The sequence below is a fragment of the Halichoerus grypus genome, chromosome 10 (assembly GCF_964656455.1).
Source record: "Halichoerus grypus chromosome 10, mHalGry1.hap1.1, whole genome shotgun sequence".
NCBI classification, from domain to species: domain Eukaryota; kingdom Metazoa; phylum Chordata; class Mammalia; order Carnivora; family Phocidae; genus Halichoerus; species Halichoerus grypus.
Window position 1 is genome coordinate 111,426,573 of NC_135721.1, and position 13,443 is coordinate 111,440,015.

Genomic DNA, 13,443 nt, shown 5'->3' on the forward strand with positions numbered 1-13,443 from the left:
ATTTGAAAAAACAGTGAAAGACTGAAAAGATCACTCTGAATTTAAGAAAGAAGAATCGGTACCTTACCATTTGAACCTAAAAGAATATACCCAGGACAAGACAAATTTCAGAAGACATGACACTCTTGAAATACAGAATTTTATTTAGAAACTGTTTAAAGTAGAAAAAAACCCTGTCAAGAAAGACCAGGTGGAAAATGGGTTCCCAATAAAATGGAATTTTAGGGCAACAAAAGTCTAAAAGGCCACAAAAGAGAAATAGCACCACTGTTATTTGAACAATGGCTAGTTACTTGCATTTTTTGGCATTGTTAATTACTGAATCTGGGTTTTCCTCTGAATTCCACACAGAGCATGCACTACACAACAATTTTATCATAAAATATCTGCTTTCTACACACATTTTAGGACAAGCTACCACCAGGAACAAATCAATACAAATACATCAGGGACTGAACAATCTCAGTAGTGGGTGACACACATTTTGCAGAATTCTGCCAAACAAAGGAGCTGAACAGGCTAGGGGCAAAGCAAATGAGGAAGAGTTAAGGAATGAAATATTTTAAATATTAATAATTAATTCAGACACGGTACTGTATCTTCTGCAAAAGAAAATTAACATTTAGTAACACGCTAACGAATTTTATCTCCAAAGAGATTAGTGCACTGGCAAAGTATTCCGATAACAGTGGAGGGCGGTGGACAGCAGGTACCGAGAACACCCAGCCTTGCAGATCCCAAGGTAGCGATGGCCTTCAATGGTCACTCCCTTTGCCAGAAGTCCAGAAAGAACTTGCAGCGTGACCACCTGCCTGCTGAACTTACACTCTAAGCAGCAAACTTTAAGGAGCCAAAGAGGAGTCCCCAGTGGGCGAGGGGAGCAGAGAAGAGAAACATGTTCAATGTAAACTTAAAAGACAGTAAAATGGGACACGACCCCCATTCAAATCCCAGAGATGTGGGCAAGTCCCCAAAAGTAGTTGTTAGATTTAAAAACTGGACATACCTCATTCCCCAAGAAACACAATACATAGAAATTTCAGGGATAACTGGAAAAAATCGTCAGAGAAATGTTCAATGAAATTCAAGCTCTTCAACTCAAACATCCCAGGGCTGAAACACACCCTCTATTCATCCAGGCAACAATGCCTCTTACTTCTTAGAGCAGGGATACTATTGGTCAAGGACACCAAATGGCTTTACAGAGCAACTTTTTAAACTTTCCTTTTGGGCCAAGGTCTAGGTCTTTGAGGATTCAAGCAGCCCTGCAAGGCCTGTGAACAGCAGATTCCGAAGGTCCAGAGGTCTGGCCCTTCTTCCTTCCCAGATACAATGTCAAACATGTAAAATCTCCTGTCATGTTACATTTTATATTTTGAAATATGGAAGCATATTTTAAATACTCTTAAGGCATTTATTTATTAAAACGTTCTCTGCCAAGATTTCACATTAGCTTAAAATTCAAATCAGTCTTTACATTTCTCTACTGAGGTTTCCACCTCAGAGTATCACATAAAAACACCTTCTCCAGCAATCAGTGTTACCAGCGTCCACACGGTGAGCCCCATGGTCAGCCTCTTTGTTCCCTAGGTGACCCAACTAGATGTTAATACTGCTCTGCTACAGGGTAAAAGCTCCTAACTCAAACTCATTGGAAAAGGGGTGAAACTTCTGCAAAGTGCACTTTAAGAAGAGGTACTGTTTGCTCATGAAAAGAAACCAGTGAGTCCTCTAAGAATAATAAAAGGGGGTATTTTACAGTTAAGCACATGATTTGGAGTGAAGAATTCGGATGTTGCTCTGCTGGTCCAGGCCATTAATACTCTTCTTGTTCCTCCTGTGGGCCCCCTTCATCAGGTATCACAAAGCCTTCCTAAAACGGGAAAACAAGAGGGGAAAGCTATTACTCAGCACCAAATGAAGGATCAGTTTCTACTGTGGGGCCACTTTCCTCATATTTACAGCCTCTCAAAGTCAACGGCTCTTCCTGTCTCTACCACACACTTGACGTTTAATAGCACAAGGCCACGTGACCACCACTTTATCAGACAGTGGAAACATCTCACAAAAGGCAAAAACTAAGCATAAATTTACCCTCAAAAGTTGATTTCTTAAATATGTCTTGATTATGATGACGATTTCACACATCATCAAGTTGTACTTAAATAGGTACAGTTCATTACATCAATTCTACCTCAGTAAGATTGTTAAATATATATATATATATATACCCTCAAAAATCCCTGAAGTCATCATGAAAGTTCAGTACCATGCCATCTCCTCTCAATAAACTGTCTATACAGCCAGCTTTTCTTTACGCCCTCTTCTGATCGCACTTAAGGACCATGCATGCCATTGTGGGTGTTGTGGGTTTACCCAAAATACTCACAATACCCACAGTAGCCACCAAGACTGATCCAATATTAGTGGCATGGGAATGCAGCCGATTCGCAGCTCCCACCTCATGCTCCCTCTAGGGCATTCTGGCATCTAGTAACGGCTACACACCATAAAAATCAGACTTTCCCTTCGACCACCATCTTATTTTTTTTCAATTAAATCTCTATAGCTGAATTTACTTAAGATAGGACTCCACTAAAATAATACTCAGACTAGACCAAGTATCTTCATCATCTTTGTTTTCATTGAAGCTGGCAAAGAGCAGCCCAGAATAAGGGTTTACTGAACAAAGTATCATCTTTTCAATCATCCGTCTTCATCCCCCGAAATTCACTTGGTATATTTAGAGAACAGTGTTAATGACAATATTAATATTTCCTTATATTTGTATACTGCTATACATACCATAAAACACTTAAGAAGTAACACTGTAGCTTGATCCTACAGACCGTACTAGGTGTGCAGATTTATAAATAAGCAAAGCCATTAAACAATGGACATAGCAAGATACCAAATCCTAAATGTAGGGAAAATCAGTCTCCCCTGATCAGCTAGCATGTCATGATTAATATCAGCAGATTCAGCTGTGTAATAATATACATGGATCCCGGGGAACTTGACCATAAGTACTGTGAGGAAATGGAAACCAGGCACACTCCTGGGGAGGAGGAACAAAGATACAATCTGACAGCTACAGGCAGGGGACATCAAAAAGGGGCCAGGAACCTGGTTCCCAGGTCATGCCTGGGGCCCTGATAAAATGGAGCTGAGAGGTCCAAGTTGCAGGGGGTAGAGATGGTGGGGTTAAAAGCATTTTGTGGCACTCATCACCTATCAGTGGACATAAACCACAGAGGCAGGGCAAGCCAGCCACCTCCTTGTCCTATTCCTGCCTCAAAGGCTCACAGACCTCAAAGCAGAGGCTGAGGCTGAGCAGAGGTGACCTCTGGATGACTTTGACAGGGCAAAGTGAAAGTCTTTTGACGAATGCTCTCCTGGAACACGACAAGCACCAGCACTGAGTTTGCTAAAACCAACCAGATAAAATTTACTTTGTCTTAGATGGCAAAATGGCAAGAAAATATCCTCATGTCCACACGTACATCTGTGGCATACAGAATGTCCACGATCCTCTGCAATACTGGGTTGTTTTCCCCCTCGTTCTCCTGGCAAATCAATTCAATGTTCCTTAGCTTTCCAAAGTAGAAATCTCTTTCTTTCTCCAAGTCTTCGACGGTAAGTTTCAATACGTTGACCTGCATAAGACATTGTAAAGGGTGAGATATTCAGCGTTTATGTATCAATACCGTATCAGACAAACTATTAAGCCAAACGGAGACATGGTCTTCCATCACACTCTCTACCATGGACCAAAACCCACTTTTGTTTAATATCAGTTTTCTTCAGCTCCAGATAAATAACGTAGGCTTGTTTGTGGCCACCTTGACTATAACACCTCCCAGGAAGAGGCAGGCTACACCAGGAATCATGAGGAACTTCTCAGGGTTTGAGAAAAGATCAAGGAGAAAAACCTCTGGGATCCTGAGACAAATACAGATGCAGAACCCACAACCCAGCCCAGCAAAGTGGCTGACAAGCATAAACCGAGTCCTTACCAGGGCACTGGTCAGTGAAATCCAGTCTTTCTGCCCATGGAGGTCAATGGAAAGAGAGGGTCTGGTCTGGAGAAGCAGGATAGAAATGCCAAGGCAGGAGAGGAAGACTGACTAAAGATGACTACTGTTAGCCAAAGACAGCTAGAAGTGAGAGCGACCTGGGCATGGAGAACTCAGTGGTTCTCACAGGGCCACCTTATGTTGGGGATGGGGGGAGTAATCCATGACTCAAAAGAAGAGGAGAAGGTCCTGGCCTGGTCTCTCTCCCAAGAGAGTTTCAAAAGGGAGAGAAGACACAGAGGCAGGGAGCAGACCCAGCACGTTCCACCAAGCATCTCGTCAGCTCACCACTCGTGCTAAAGGATCCTCCAGGCACCCCGCTGAGGGGCTCTAATTCCCATAACAGGCCAGTGAAGAAATAAATCTCAGTGCTTAGGCCAGGACTCTTATCTAGCCAAGAGTAATCAATGTCATAAGAACTCTCATGGCCCTTTGTGTATTTTAAGCACAGAGCACATCTTCATTCCAGTATATTCAACTCTATGACATGTGAATTTGATTTAACTCTCACTGAAATACAAATTACATGGCATACCATGCAGCATAAAATCCTCACGGGACACAGAGTCTGGGGCCACAGGGAAGGCCAAGCCAGGAAATCAAAGGTGCAGCTACTGAGAACAATTTGGGAAGCAGGGAATTCTGAGAGCCAAAAAGGCACCACAGACTAGTCCAACCTTCTGAACTAGTGGCAAAAACTGAAGCAAACAGCTTCTTTAGCTCCCCCACGGCCTCACAAAGAAGCGAGACATAGCCAAAAGGATCAAGTCCTATGCCAGGGCGGAAGAACACTCCCCCTTCATAAGCTGCAGTCGAGAAGCATCCAGAGATGAGAACAGGTGTCCAGAACCACCAGGACCATTCTGTCAATTACTTAATTTCAATGTTCATCATCAAAGGCCTGAACCAACCAAACCAGAATCAAGGTTCTAAAAAGACTTTCAACCCTTCCTTTATCAACCACAGAAATCCCCTTTTACAAATAACTGAGAATTTCAATAAAATAAATATACTATAAACAAATAAATAAACATATATATATATATATATACACACACACACATAAATAAACTATCAGTCCCAAAGTGGAGTATGAGAGAGGATAGAAGGGCAAGAGCTGGGGTACCTGGGTGGCTCAGTCAGTTAAGTGTCTGACTTGATTTCAGCTCAGGCCATGGTCTCAGGGTAGTGAGATCAAGTCCCGCACTGGGCTCTGCGTGGAGTCCACTTCAGATCCTCTCTCTCCCTCTGCCCCTCCCCCACCTCACACTCACACTCTCATTAAAATAAATAAATAAATCTTTTTGGGGGGGTGGGGGTGGGGCAAGAGCTGACCAACCCCAGCAGTAGGAAGCTGCCTTAAATCTTGAGTTCTAAGATCCAAGAGCCAGGGAAGAGGCCTTCTAATCCCATTAGTGACTTAGGAGTAAAGGGAGGTCAAAACAGCTTACTACACTTTGGAGTCCATCACTCATGGTTCACAAACCCACTCCAACTTCCTTGTCCTACACATCATCAAGGGCACCAGAACCCAGCCTTCTGGGCCCCACCTGAGGGGCCAAAGCAGCAGTCCTCCGTGATATCATTCAATAAGTACGCATCTACAAGAAACAATTAGTATACACTAATAAGTCACCGGCTTTCACTCCCCACTCCTCTAAATGCTTACCTATGAGGTTATTAAAACTCTGTGGCTAGTAATCAATGCCACTCTTAAACCTTCTCTTGTAGTGAAGTAATAGCTATAACCAAGGAAACCCAAGGAGAATGCTTTGGACCTGCACTGGCCAGCAGAGTAGCTAGGAGCCACAAGCGGCTATTTGGGTACTTGAAATGTGGCCAATGCAATTGAGACAGGCAGTAAATATTAAATACACACTGGATTTCAAAAACCTAGTCTTCAAGCATAAAGTAGCTCATTGATGATTATTTGTATTGATTACATGTTAAAATGATAACACTTTAGATGCACTGGGTAACGGGTTATTAGAAGAAATATCATGTTGTTTCTTTTCACTTTTTTTTTAACGTGGCTACTAGAAAATTTTAAATTATGTTATGTGCCTCACATTTCTGGTTTGCATTCTATTTCTTTTGAACAGTACTGCTCTGGACTCAAATCAACTCAAAGTAAACTTCTCCAGGATGCCTTAAGACTGTAGAATCGCTGCAGATCTCCTAGAGAAATGGACACCACGAGGTAACCCGTGTAGAATACACTGCTGTCCTCTTGCCCTAAGAAGCCTGTCTGGCTCTATTCCCCACATCAGTCATGTCTCCCAGACCTCCACACCTTTGTCAAGGGCCACAAACTCAAATACTTCCAAGGGGCCAGAGAGATCAGGTAAATGAGCCAAGGGAGTCAGTACCAGGGTGTTACAGGTAAGGACTCTGGCAACCTGGAGAGAACCTTAAAAAATCCTTTATATTAAAAAGAAAAAAAAAAAAGGAAACCCTGCACAAGCCCAAGTACTCCAGAGGCAGGGCTGGGGCAGCTGGCTCAACCCTCCAGGCAGGTCATTTAACCTCCCCAGACACACTGTCCCTGTCTGTGAGACCTCACAGGGCTAATGCAAAAGTGAAGTACTCACTAGAACAATGGCAAACCACTCTAAAAACGTCCATTATTTTAATTTTTATTATTAACATCTGTGAAGACAATCGGACTCCCGTGAACTTTTAAAAAGATACTTCAGAATCTATTTTGCTCTATCAAGACCACGGACAAGAACTGTAATAATCACAACTGTCTTTTATCCACTGCCATTTTCCCCTTTTATCCCAGATACCACTCTCCAGGGACCTGACATGACATCAGCTCATGTAATCCGCTCAACTACCACGAACAAAGTATTAGCCCCACTTCACTCAACACAGTGAGTTCAGAGAGGTTAACTGACTTGCCCCAAGGAGAAGCGGCAGAGCCAGGAAAATCCCCAAATCCACACGACCCAAAGCCTGTGCCCCATCACACACGACACTACTGCCCAGAGCAGGAGCCCCACAGAACCTGCTGCATCTTCTCCTACAGAGTACAAGATGAAGTCCAGGATGGCCACCCACCCCTGGCACTAGCTTTCAGGAAAGTGAAAGGATTCAATCCCAAACACACAGGAATCATAGAGCATCCCTGATTTTAAAACTGGAGTTAATCAAGAGAATCATCCAAAAGCAAACAAACAAAACTATAAGGGCTGGTGAAAAAATGTCTAAGTCTAAATGTTGTTCAGATCCACAGAGACCTCTGCTAAGTACCTTCAGGATATTTAACTAATCCTGAAGCATACATTTCAAATCACAGAATAAGAACAGAAGAGCAATAACAGGTTTTCCATACCAGTTCCACTCTAATTTGGATCTCTTAGTGACCCAGGATTTCAGCACAGACACCGTGGAATCTTCTTTTTATTTACTATTTAGAAAGGAACTCTCCTTGGGCGCCTGGGTGGCTCAGTTGGTTGAGCGACTGCCCTCGGCTCAGGCCATGATCCTGGCAGTCCCGGGATCGAGTCCCGCATCAGGCTCCCTGCTCAGCAGGAAGTCTGCTTCTCCCTCTGACCCTCCCCCCCTCATGTGCTCTCTCTCATATAAATAAAATCTTTAAAAAGAAAAGAAAAGAAAGGAACTCTCCTTTATCTTTTGTCAGACCCAAATTCAAGAAACACTCTCTGAATCGCACAGAACCCTGAGAGGTGTTCCAGAGATCTCTGACAGGGTTCTACTGCACGGGCGGGTTTCCCAGGACATCGGTTTCTGTCATACTAACACATCTTAGAGACGCCCAATCCCGCTCTTCCACCTGCACCTCCACACTCCCACTTCCCACACAGCACCCAAAGTGCTCACAAATCACGAGGACTGCTTCAGCAGGCGGACAAGGCAGGCCTTCCTCCAAGAACACAGACAGGCCTCCCGTGGTCAGTGTTGCCAAGCATCCTTTCTCCTGAAGTGACTCCTGTCTCGGACAGAGGAGGTGCCTACCTGCTGCATCAATTCAGCTGCTTCGTCATCCCCGTTGCCCACACCAGGATTCTTTCGCACCACACCCGGGCCAGCCTTAGGGGTTGCAGTAGTTCTGTGTGTTGCAATGGGCCTCTGTGGAGCTGAGAGAGGAGCAGAGCTTTTTTTAAGAGGAGAAACTTCAAGACAAAAAAACCCACCAGACAAGAGGAGGCTGTGACCAACTGCCCTCCACATCAATGCAGTGAAGGGACCCAACGTAGAGAGCCCAGCATGCAAGACAGCACTCCCGTGTTTGCCTGAAGTGGTTTCTATGGCAGCGGAGTTAAGTACCAATTTTAGCCACCATCTTTTGTGCTGGGAAGGAGTCCCTCTGTGAGGTCTTTTTTCCGCTGGGGTAAAGAGGACTATCATCTGAAAGAGACACAGTCATTCTGGCGCAATCTACCTTAACCTAACTCCAACCAAATCCACAAAGAGGGCAACTTCATGGAGCAAAGGCAAACTTCATGCCAGGAGTGGGCTCACAGTCCCAGCTGCTGCCGGGTGCCCAACGTTTCCCATCTGGAAGGTAAGATGCCCCCCATCTTAGAACCTCAAACTCCTTGGCTTAGGAAGAGGAGGATGGTAGAGACTGCTCTTATCACTCATTACCTCAAAACCCGCATCTTGCTCACCTTTTAGAAGGTGGTTAGGAGGGTTAGGAGAGGAAAGCAGCGCCCTGACTAGGACTTACAAACTTCTCTATGAGTAGAGCCAAAAGCTGACAAAGTTAAGGAAAGAGTAATAAAATTAAAACAAGAATAATCAAGAACGGGCTACCTTGAGGTGTATTTATCATTCGTGATTTTAATCATTTATTTAGCAATCATTTTGTAAAACTGTACATGATGCCAGGCTCAGAAATATCTGACCTTCCTGACACCCCAAAATGTTCAATAACCATAAGGCCTTTCACCCACAGGTACAGGTACTTCCTCTGGACGATCTCTAGTATATGTTTATCCCCAAGATCAAATGCTTACTGCAAGTCTCCACTTGCCTGTTACCAGCATCTACACAGATTCCCCATTCTAGGAAGCTAAGCACTCAGTATTTGGAGAAATCAGAACCCTCATACACTCTGCTGATGAGAATATAAAAACAGTGCAGCCACTCTGGAGAAGAGTCAGGTGGTTCTGTAAAAGGTTAAACAGAGGAACCATATGACCTAAGAATTGTGCCCCACAAATGTATACCTTTGGATTTATACCCAAGAGAAATGAAAACATAGGCCCACACAGAAACCTGTATAAGAATATTCAAAGCAGCATTATTCCTAACAGCTCAAGAGGGGAAACAACCCAAGTGATCAACTGATGAATAAATAAAATGTGGGGGCACCTGGGTGGCTCAGCCAGTTAAGCGTCCGCATCTTGATTTCAGCTCAGGTCATGATCTCAGGGTTGTGAGAGTGAGCCCTCCATCAGGCTCCGCACTGGGCATGGGTCTGCTGAAGATTCTTTCTCTCCCTCTCCCTCTGCCCCCCCCAATAAAAAATTAAAATAAAATGTGGTATAGCCATACAATGGAGTATTACTCAGCCATTAAAAAAAATGAAGTACTGACAGGTGCTAAAACATGGATGAACCTTGAAAACATTACACTAAATGAATGAAAGCCAGACACAAAGACCACATATTCTATGACCCCATTTGTGTGAAACATTCAGAATAGGTAAATCCACAGACAAAGTGAATTAGTGGTTGCCTGGGGTTGAGGGGAAGAGGAAGGGCTGGGGGAAAATGGGAAGTGACCACTATGGGACACATACGAGGTTTCTTTTAGGGAGTAATAAAAACATTCTAAAACTGGTTGTGGTGATAGTTGAACGTATCTGTGAATACACTAAAAAGAATTCAACTGTACATTCTAAATGAGTGAACTGTACGGCAAGTGAATCCTATCACATACACAATATCTCAATAAAGCTATGAAAATTAAAAAGTACACAATGTCCCTCTCTACCTAGCAGATGGATCAGCCTCTCTCTAAAGGTACCATGGGACCTTGAGGTGCCTGGGTGGCTCAGTCGTTAAGCGTCTGCCTTCGGCTCAGGTCATGATCCCAGGGTCCTGGGATCGAGCCCCCATCGGGCTCCCTGCTCCGCAGGAAGCCTGCTTCTCCCTCTCCCACTCCCCCTGCTTGTGTTCCCTCTCTCGCTGTGTCTCTTTCTGTCAAATAAATAAATAAAATCTTAAAAAAAAAAAAGGTACTATGGGACCTTAACTAATATTCTTTCCACCTTCTGGAAAAGGAGGCGTTAGCATCTGTAGAACATCTGCCCTGCCCTGAAGTATACACATGTTCTACGAATACATGACTGCAAACAGGTTTTGGGAAACCTACCAGGCCAAAATCTTTTAGAGGAGGTCTCTAAAAACTGCCTCCCAGATTCTGCTGGCATCATAGCAAGCCAAAGCCACTTAGCAGCTCAAATTTTAGGGAGGGCAGGGAAGCCACAGTAAGCACAGGAAGCTGGTCGGCAGACAGAATGAATGATGCAGAGAGCCAAGCACAGTCCCTAAGAGACCTAGAAATCTCCTTCAGTTCCTGGGTGTTGAGGTCTGGTTATAACTTCCCATCCCAGGGCCCCGTGAAAAAAGTCCTTGTGTTCAAACTAAAGCTCCCTTTTGTGAGCTAACCTGAGGAATTTCTATCCCAAACAACTAAAGAGTACTGGCAAAAATTACATAGAGTAACTCATTCAGGCCTCAAGAACAACCCTCTGGGGCAAGTATTGAAATTCCCATTTTACAGAAGAAGAAACCGGGGCGGGGCGGCGGGGGGGAAAGATAAAGTGGCTTAAACAGGGCTACAGAGACCTAAGAACAAACACAGGTCTGCCTGATGCCACAATCCATGATCTTGCCACATGGCTGGGATTGCTTGCACTCCTTATTCTCCCTAAGCCTATGGCTGCTCAAAACCCTCTGGTTGAAGGTTGAATGAATGAATGACTGAATGAATACCTAGAATACTATTATTTGGAAATGGCATTTTTGTTTTGTAGTTTTACCTGCACTGCTAGAGCTGAGAGGTTTCTTCGGTTTGTTCAGAGCTGGAGCAACAAGGGAGGGAGCCACTGCAGTTTCTTGACCTTGTCTGGCAGCTACGGGGTCATAGTCTTTTCCATCATAGTTTGCATCAAAAAACTTCTTGAACCACTGAACAAATTCAAAATTGTCCTGAAACTTTCCTTTTACTAATTTGTCCACAGGAATTATCTGCAGAAAAATATCAAGACTATTTAGCCCAAAGCAAGAAGTTTTTGGCAAGCACCAAACTTGTCCATGCATCAAATCAGTATAAAGCTCTGCCAAAAGGAGAAAAAAAATTTTTAGAGGCAAGAACTTAGTGCTAAGTAAGCCCTGAAAAGTTTATAGAGCAAGTTTCAATCAGTTTGCCTTCCACAAAGTACTTAGACCTGCCAACCCACCTCCCAGTCCATCAAAAGGAATCAGAAATGCGAAAGAACACAAATCATATATTAGTCACATACACACATCCAAGCACATAATAAAACATGTCATTCCACTGAAAAAGAGTAAATCTCCCAGGCAGCTTGCATGGCCACAATGCCCGTCACAAAGTAGGAAACCCAGAGCACAAACCAACCACAGGTATCTACAATGAACTGTGTTAAAGAAAATTCGGTCTTATCAATCATATCTCAATAAAGTTGGAAAAAAAATTTATCCAGAAAAAAAAAAAAGGAAAAAAAATTGTCTTAAAAATAGGTCAAGGTACATAATTTGTCCCACAACAGATTTCTACAAAATGGTGTTTTTTTTTTTAAGATTTTATTTGGGGCACCTGGGTCACTCAGTCGTTAAGCGTCTGCCTTCGGCTCAGGTCATGGTCCCAGGGTCCTGGGATCAAGCCCCGCATCGGGCTCCCTGCTCCGCGGGAAGCCTGCTTCTCCCTCTCCCACTCCCCCCTGCTTGTGTTCCCTCTCTCGCTGTGTCTCTCTGTCAAATAAATCTTTTAAAAAAAAGATTTTATTTATTTGAGAGAGAGAGAGAGAGAGCAAGCACGCAGGAGCACAAGCAGGGGGAGCAGAAGAAGGAGAGGGAGAAGCAAGCTCCCCACTGAGCAGGGAGCCCAATGAGGGGCTCGATCCCAGGACCCTGGGATCATGACCTGAGCCAAAGGCAGATGCTTAACCGACTGAGCCACCCAGGTGCCCCTGGTATGTTTTTCAAGTAATTCCAGTCCTATTAAAATATAACCCTGTAAACTTTCTTATTGTACAAGGATACTTATCAGGTATTACTTCAAATTGCTGGACTGTCAGGAAGAGTTTAACTATCTTTTAACTCGTCAAGGATTCCAGTTGCAATGGTATTTTTATAAAAACTAATATACGTAATATTTTGAACTATATCCACTCCTCTGAGCAAGTAAGTATAATTTTAAGAAATTACTTTGTGGGGCGCCTGGGTGGCTCAGTCAGTGAAGCGTCTGCCTTCGGCTCAGGTCATGATCCCAGGGTCCTGGGATCGAGTCCCACATCGGGCTCCCTGCTCAGTGAGGAGTCTGCTTCTCCCTCTCCCTCTGCCTGCCTGCCTGTCTGCCTACTTGTGATCTCTCTCTGTCAAATAAATAAATAAAATCTTCAAAAAAATTTGTAAAAAAAAATTGGTATGATACTGAAACATTTATAAACAAAATGTTATCTGGAACTCACTTCTCAATAATCCCTGAGTATAGACGCCTGGGTGGCTCAGTCGGTTAAGCGTCTGCCTTCGGCTCAGGTCATGATCCCAGGGTCCTGGGATCGAGCCCCGCATCGGGCTCCCTGCTCCAGGGAGAGCCTGCTTCTCCCTCTGCCTCTGTCTCTCTCTCTCTGTCTCTCATGAGTAAATAAATAAAATCTTTAAAAAAAATAAAATAAAAAAATAATCCCTGAGTATAGCAGGTGGGGTAAAGGGATATCTGAAACAAACTGGCCATCATTTGATAATCACTGAGGTACATGAGGGGATCATCACACTATTCGCTCTACTTTTCTGTACTTTAGAAATTTTCCTTGTTCAAAAAAATAAAATACAATTCTATAAAAAGAAAAATTACTGCACATAAGTAAACTACATCTAGTTTAAACTAAGCCTGGTACCGAAATGATATTCGTTCAATACAAATGCATATTTCATATACAGAGACAAAACTAAATTAAAAGAAAACTGATTTCAAAGTAAATACAGACCAGACACATCACCAAGATAACTAGGGGGTGATTACAAGCTTTACTAAAAAACATTTCCCCCAAAAAAGGCTTAAAAGAATAAACCATTCTCTGGGGCACCTGGGTGGCTCAGTCAGTCAGGCATCCAACTCTTAATTTTGGCTTAGGTCATGATCGCAG

The 13,443-nt window shown here is 43.5% G+C and overlaps 1 protein-coding gene across 1 annotated transcript in view; it reads right to left on the bottom strand.

The window, feature by feature from the left end:
- Positions 1-120: 120 nt before the first annotated feature.
- Positions 121-13,443, bottom strand: part of MAPRE1 (microtubule associated protein RP/EB family member 1) — a 20,857-nt gene continuing 7,534 nt past the window's right edge. The window contains exons 3-6 of the mRNA XM_078057462.1: positions 11,095-11,446; positions 8,058-8,179; positions 3,504-3,656; positions 121-1,873 (exon numbers count right to left, since the gene is read on the bottom strand). Of these exons, the coding sequence (XP_077913588.1) occupies positions 1,817-1,873; positions 3,504-3,656; positions 8,058-8,179; positions 11,095-11,446 (684 nt within the window). The 3' untranslated portion in view covers positions 121-1,816. The remainder of the gene's footprint in view (positions 1,874-3,503; positions 3,657-8,057; positions 8,180-11,094; positions 11,447-13,443) is intronic.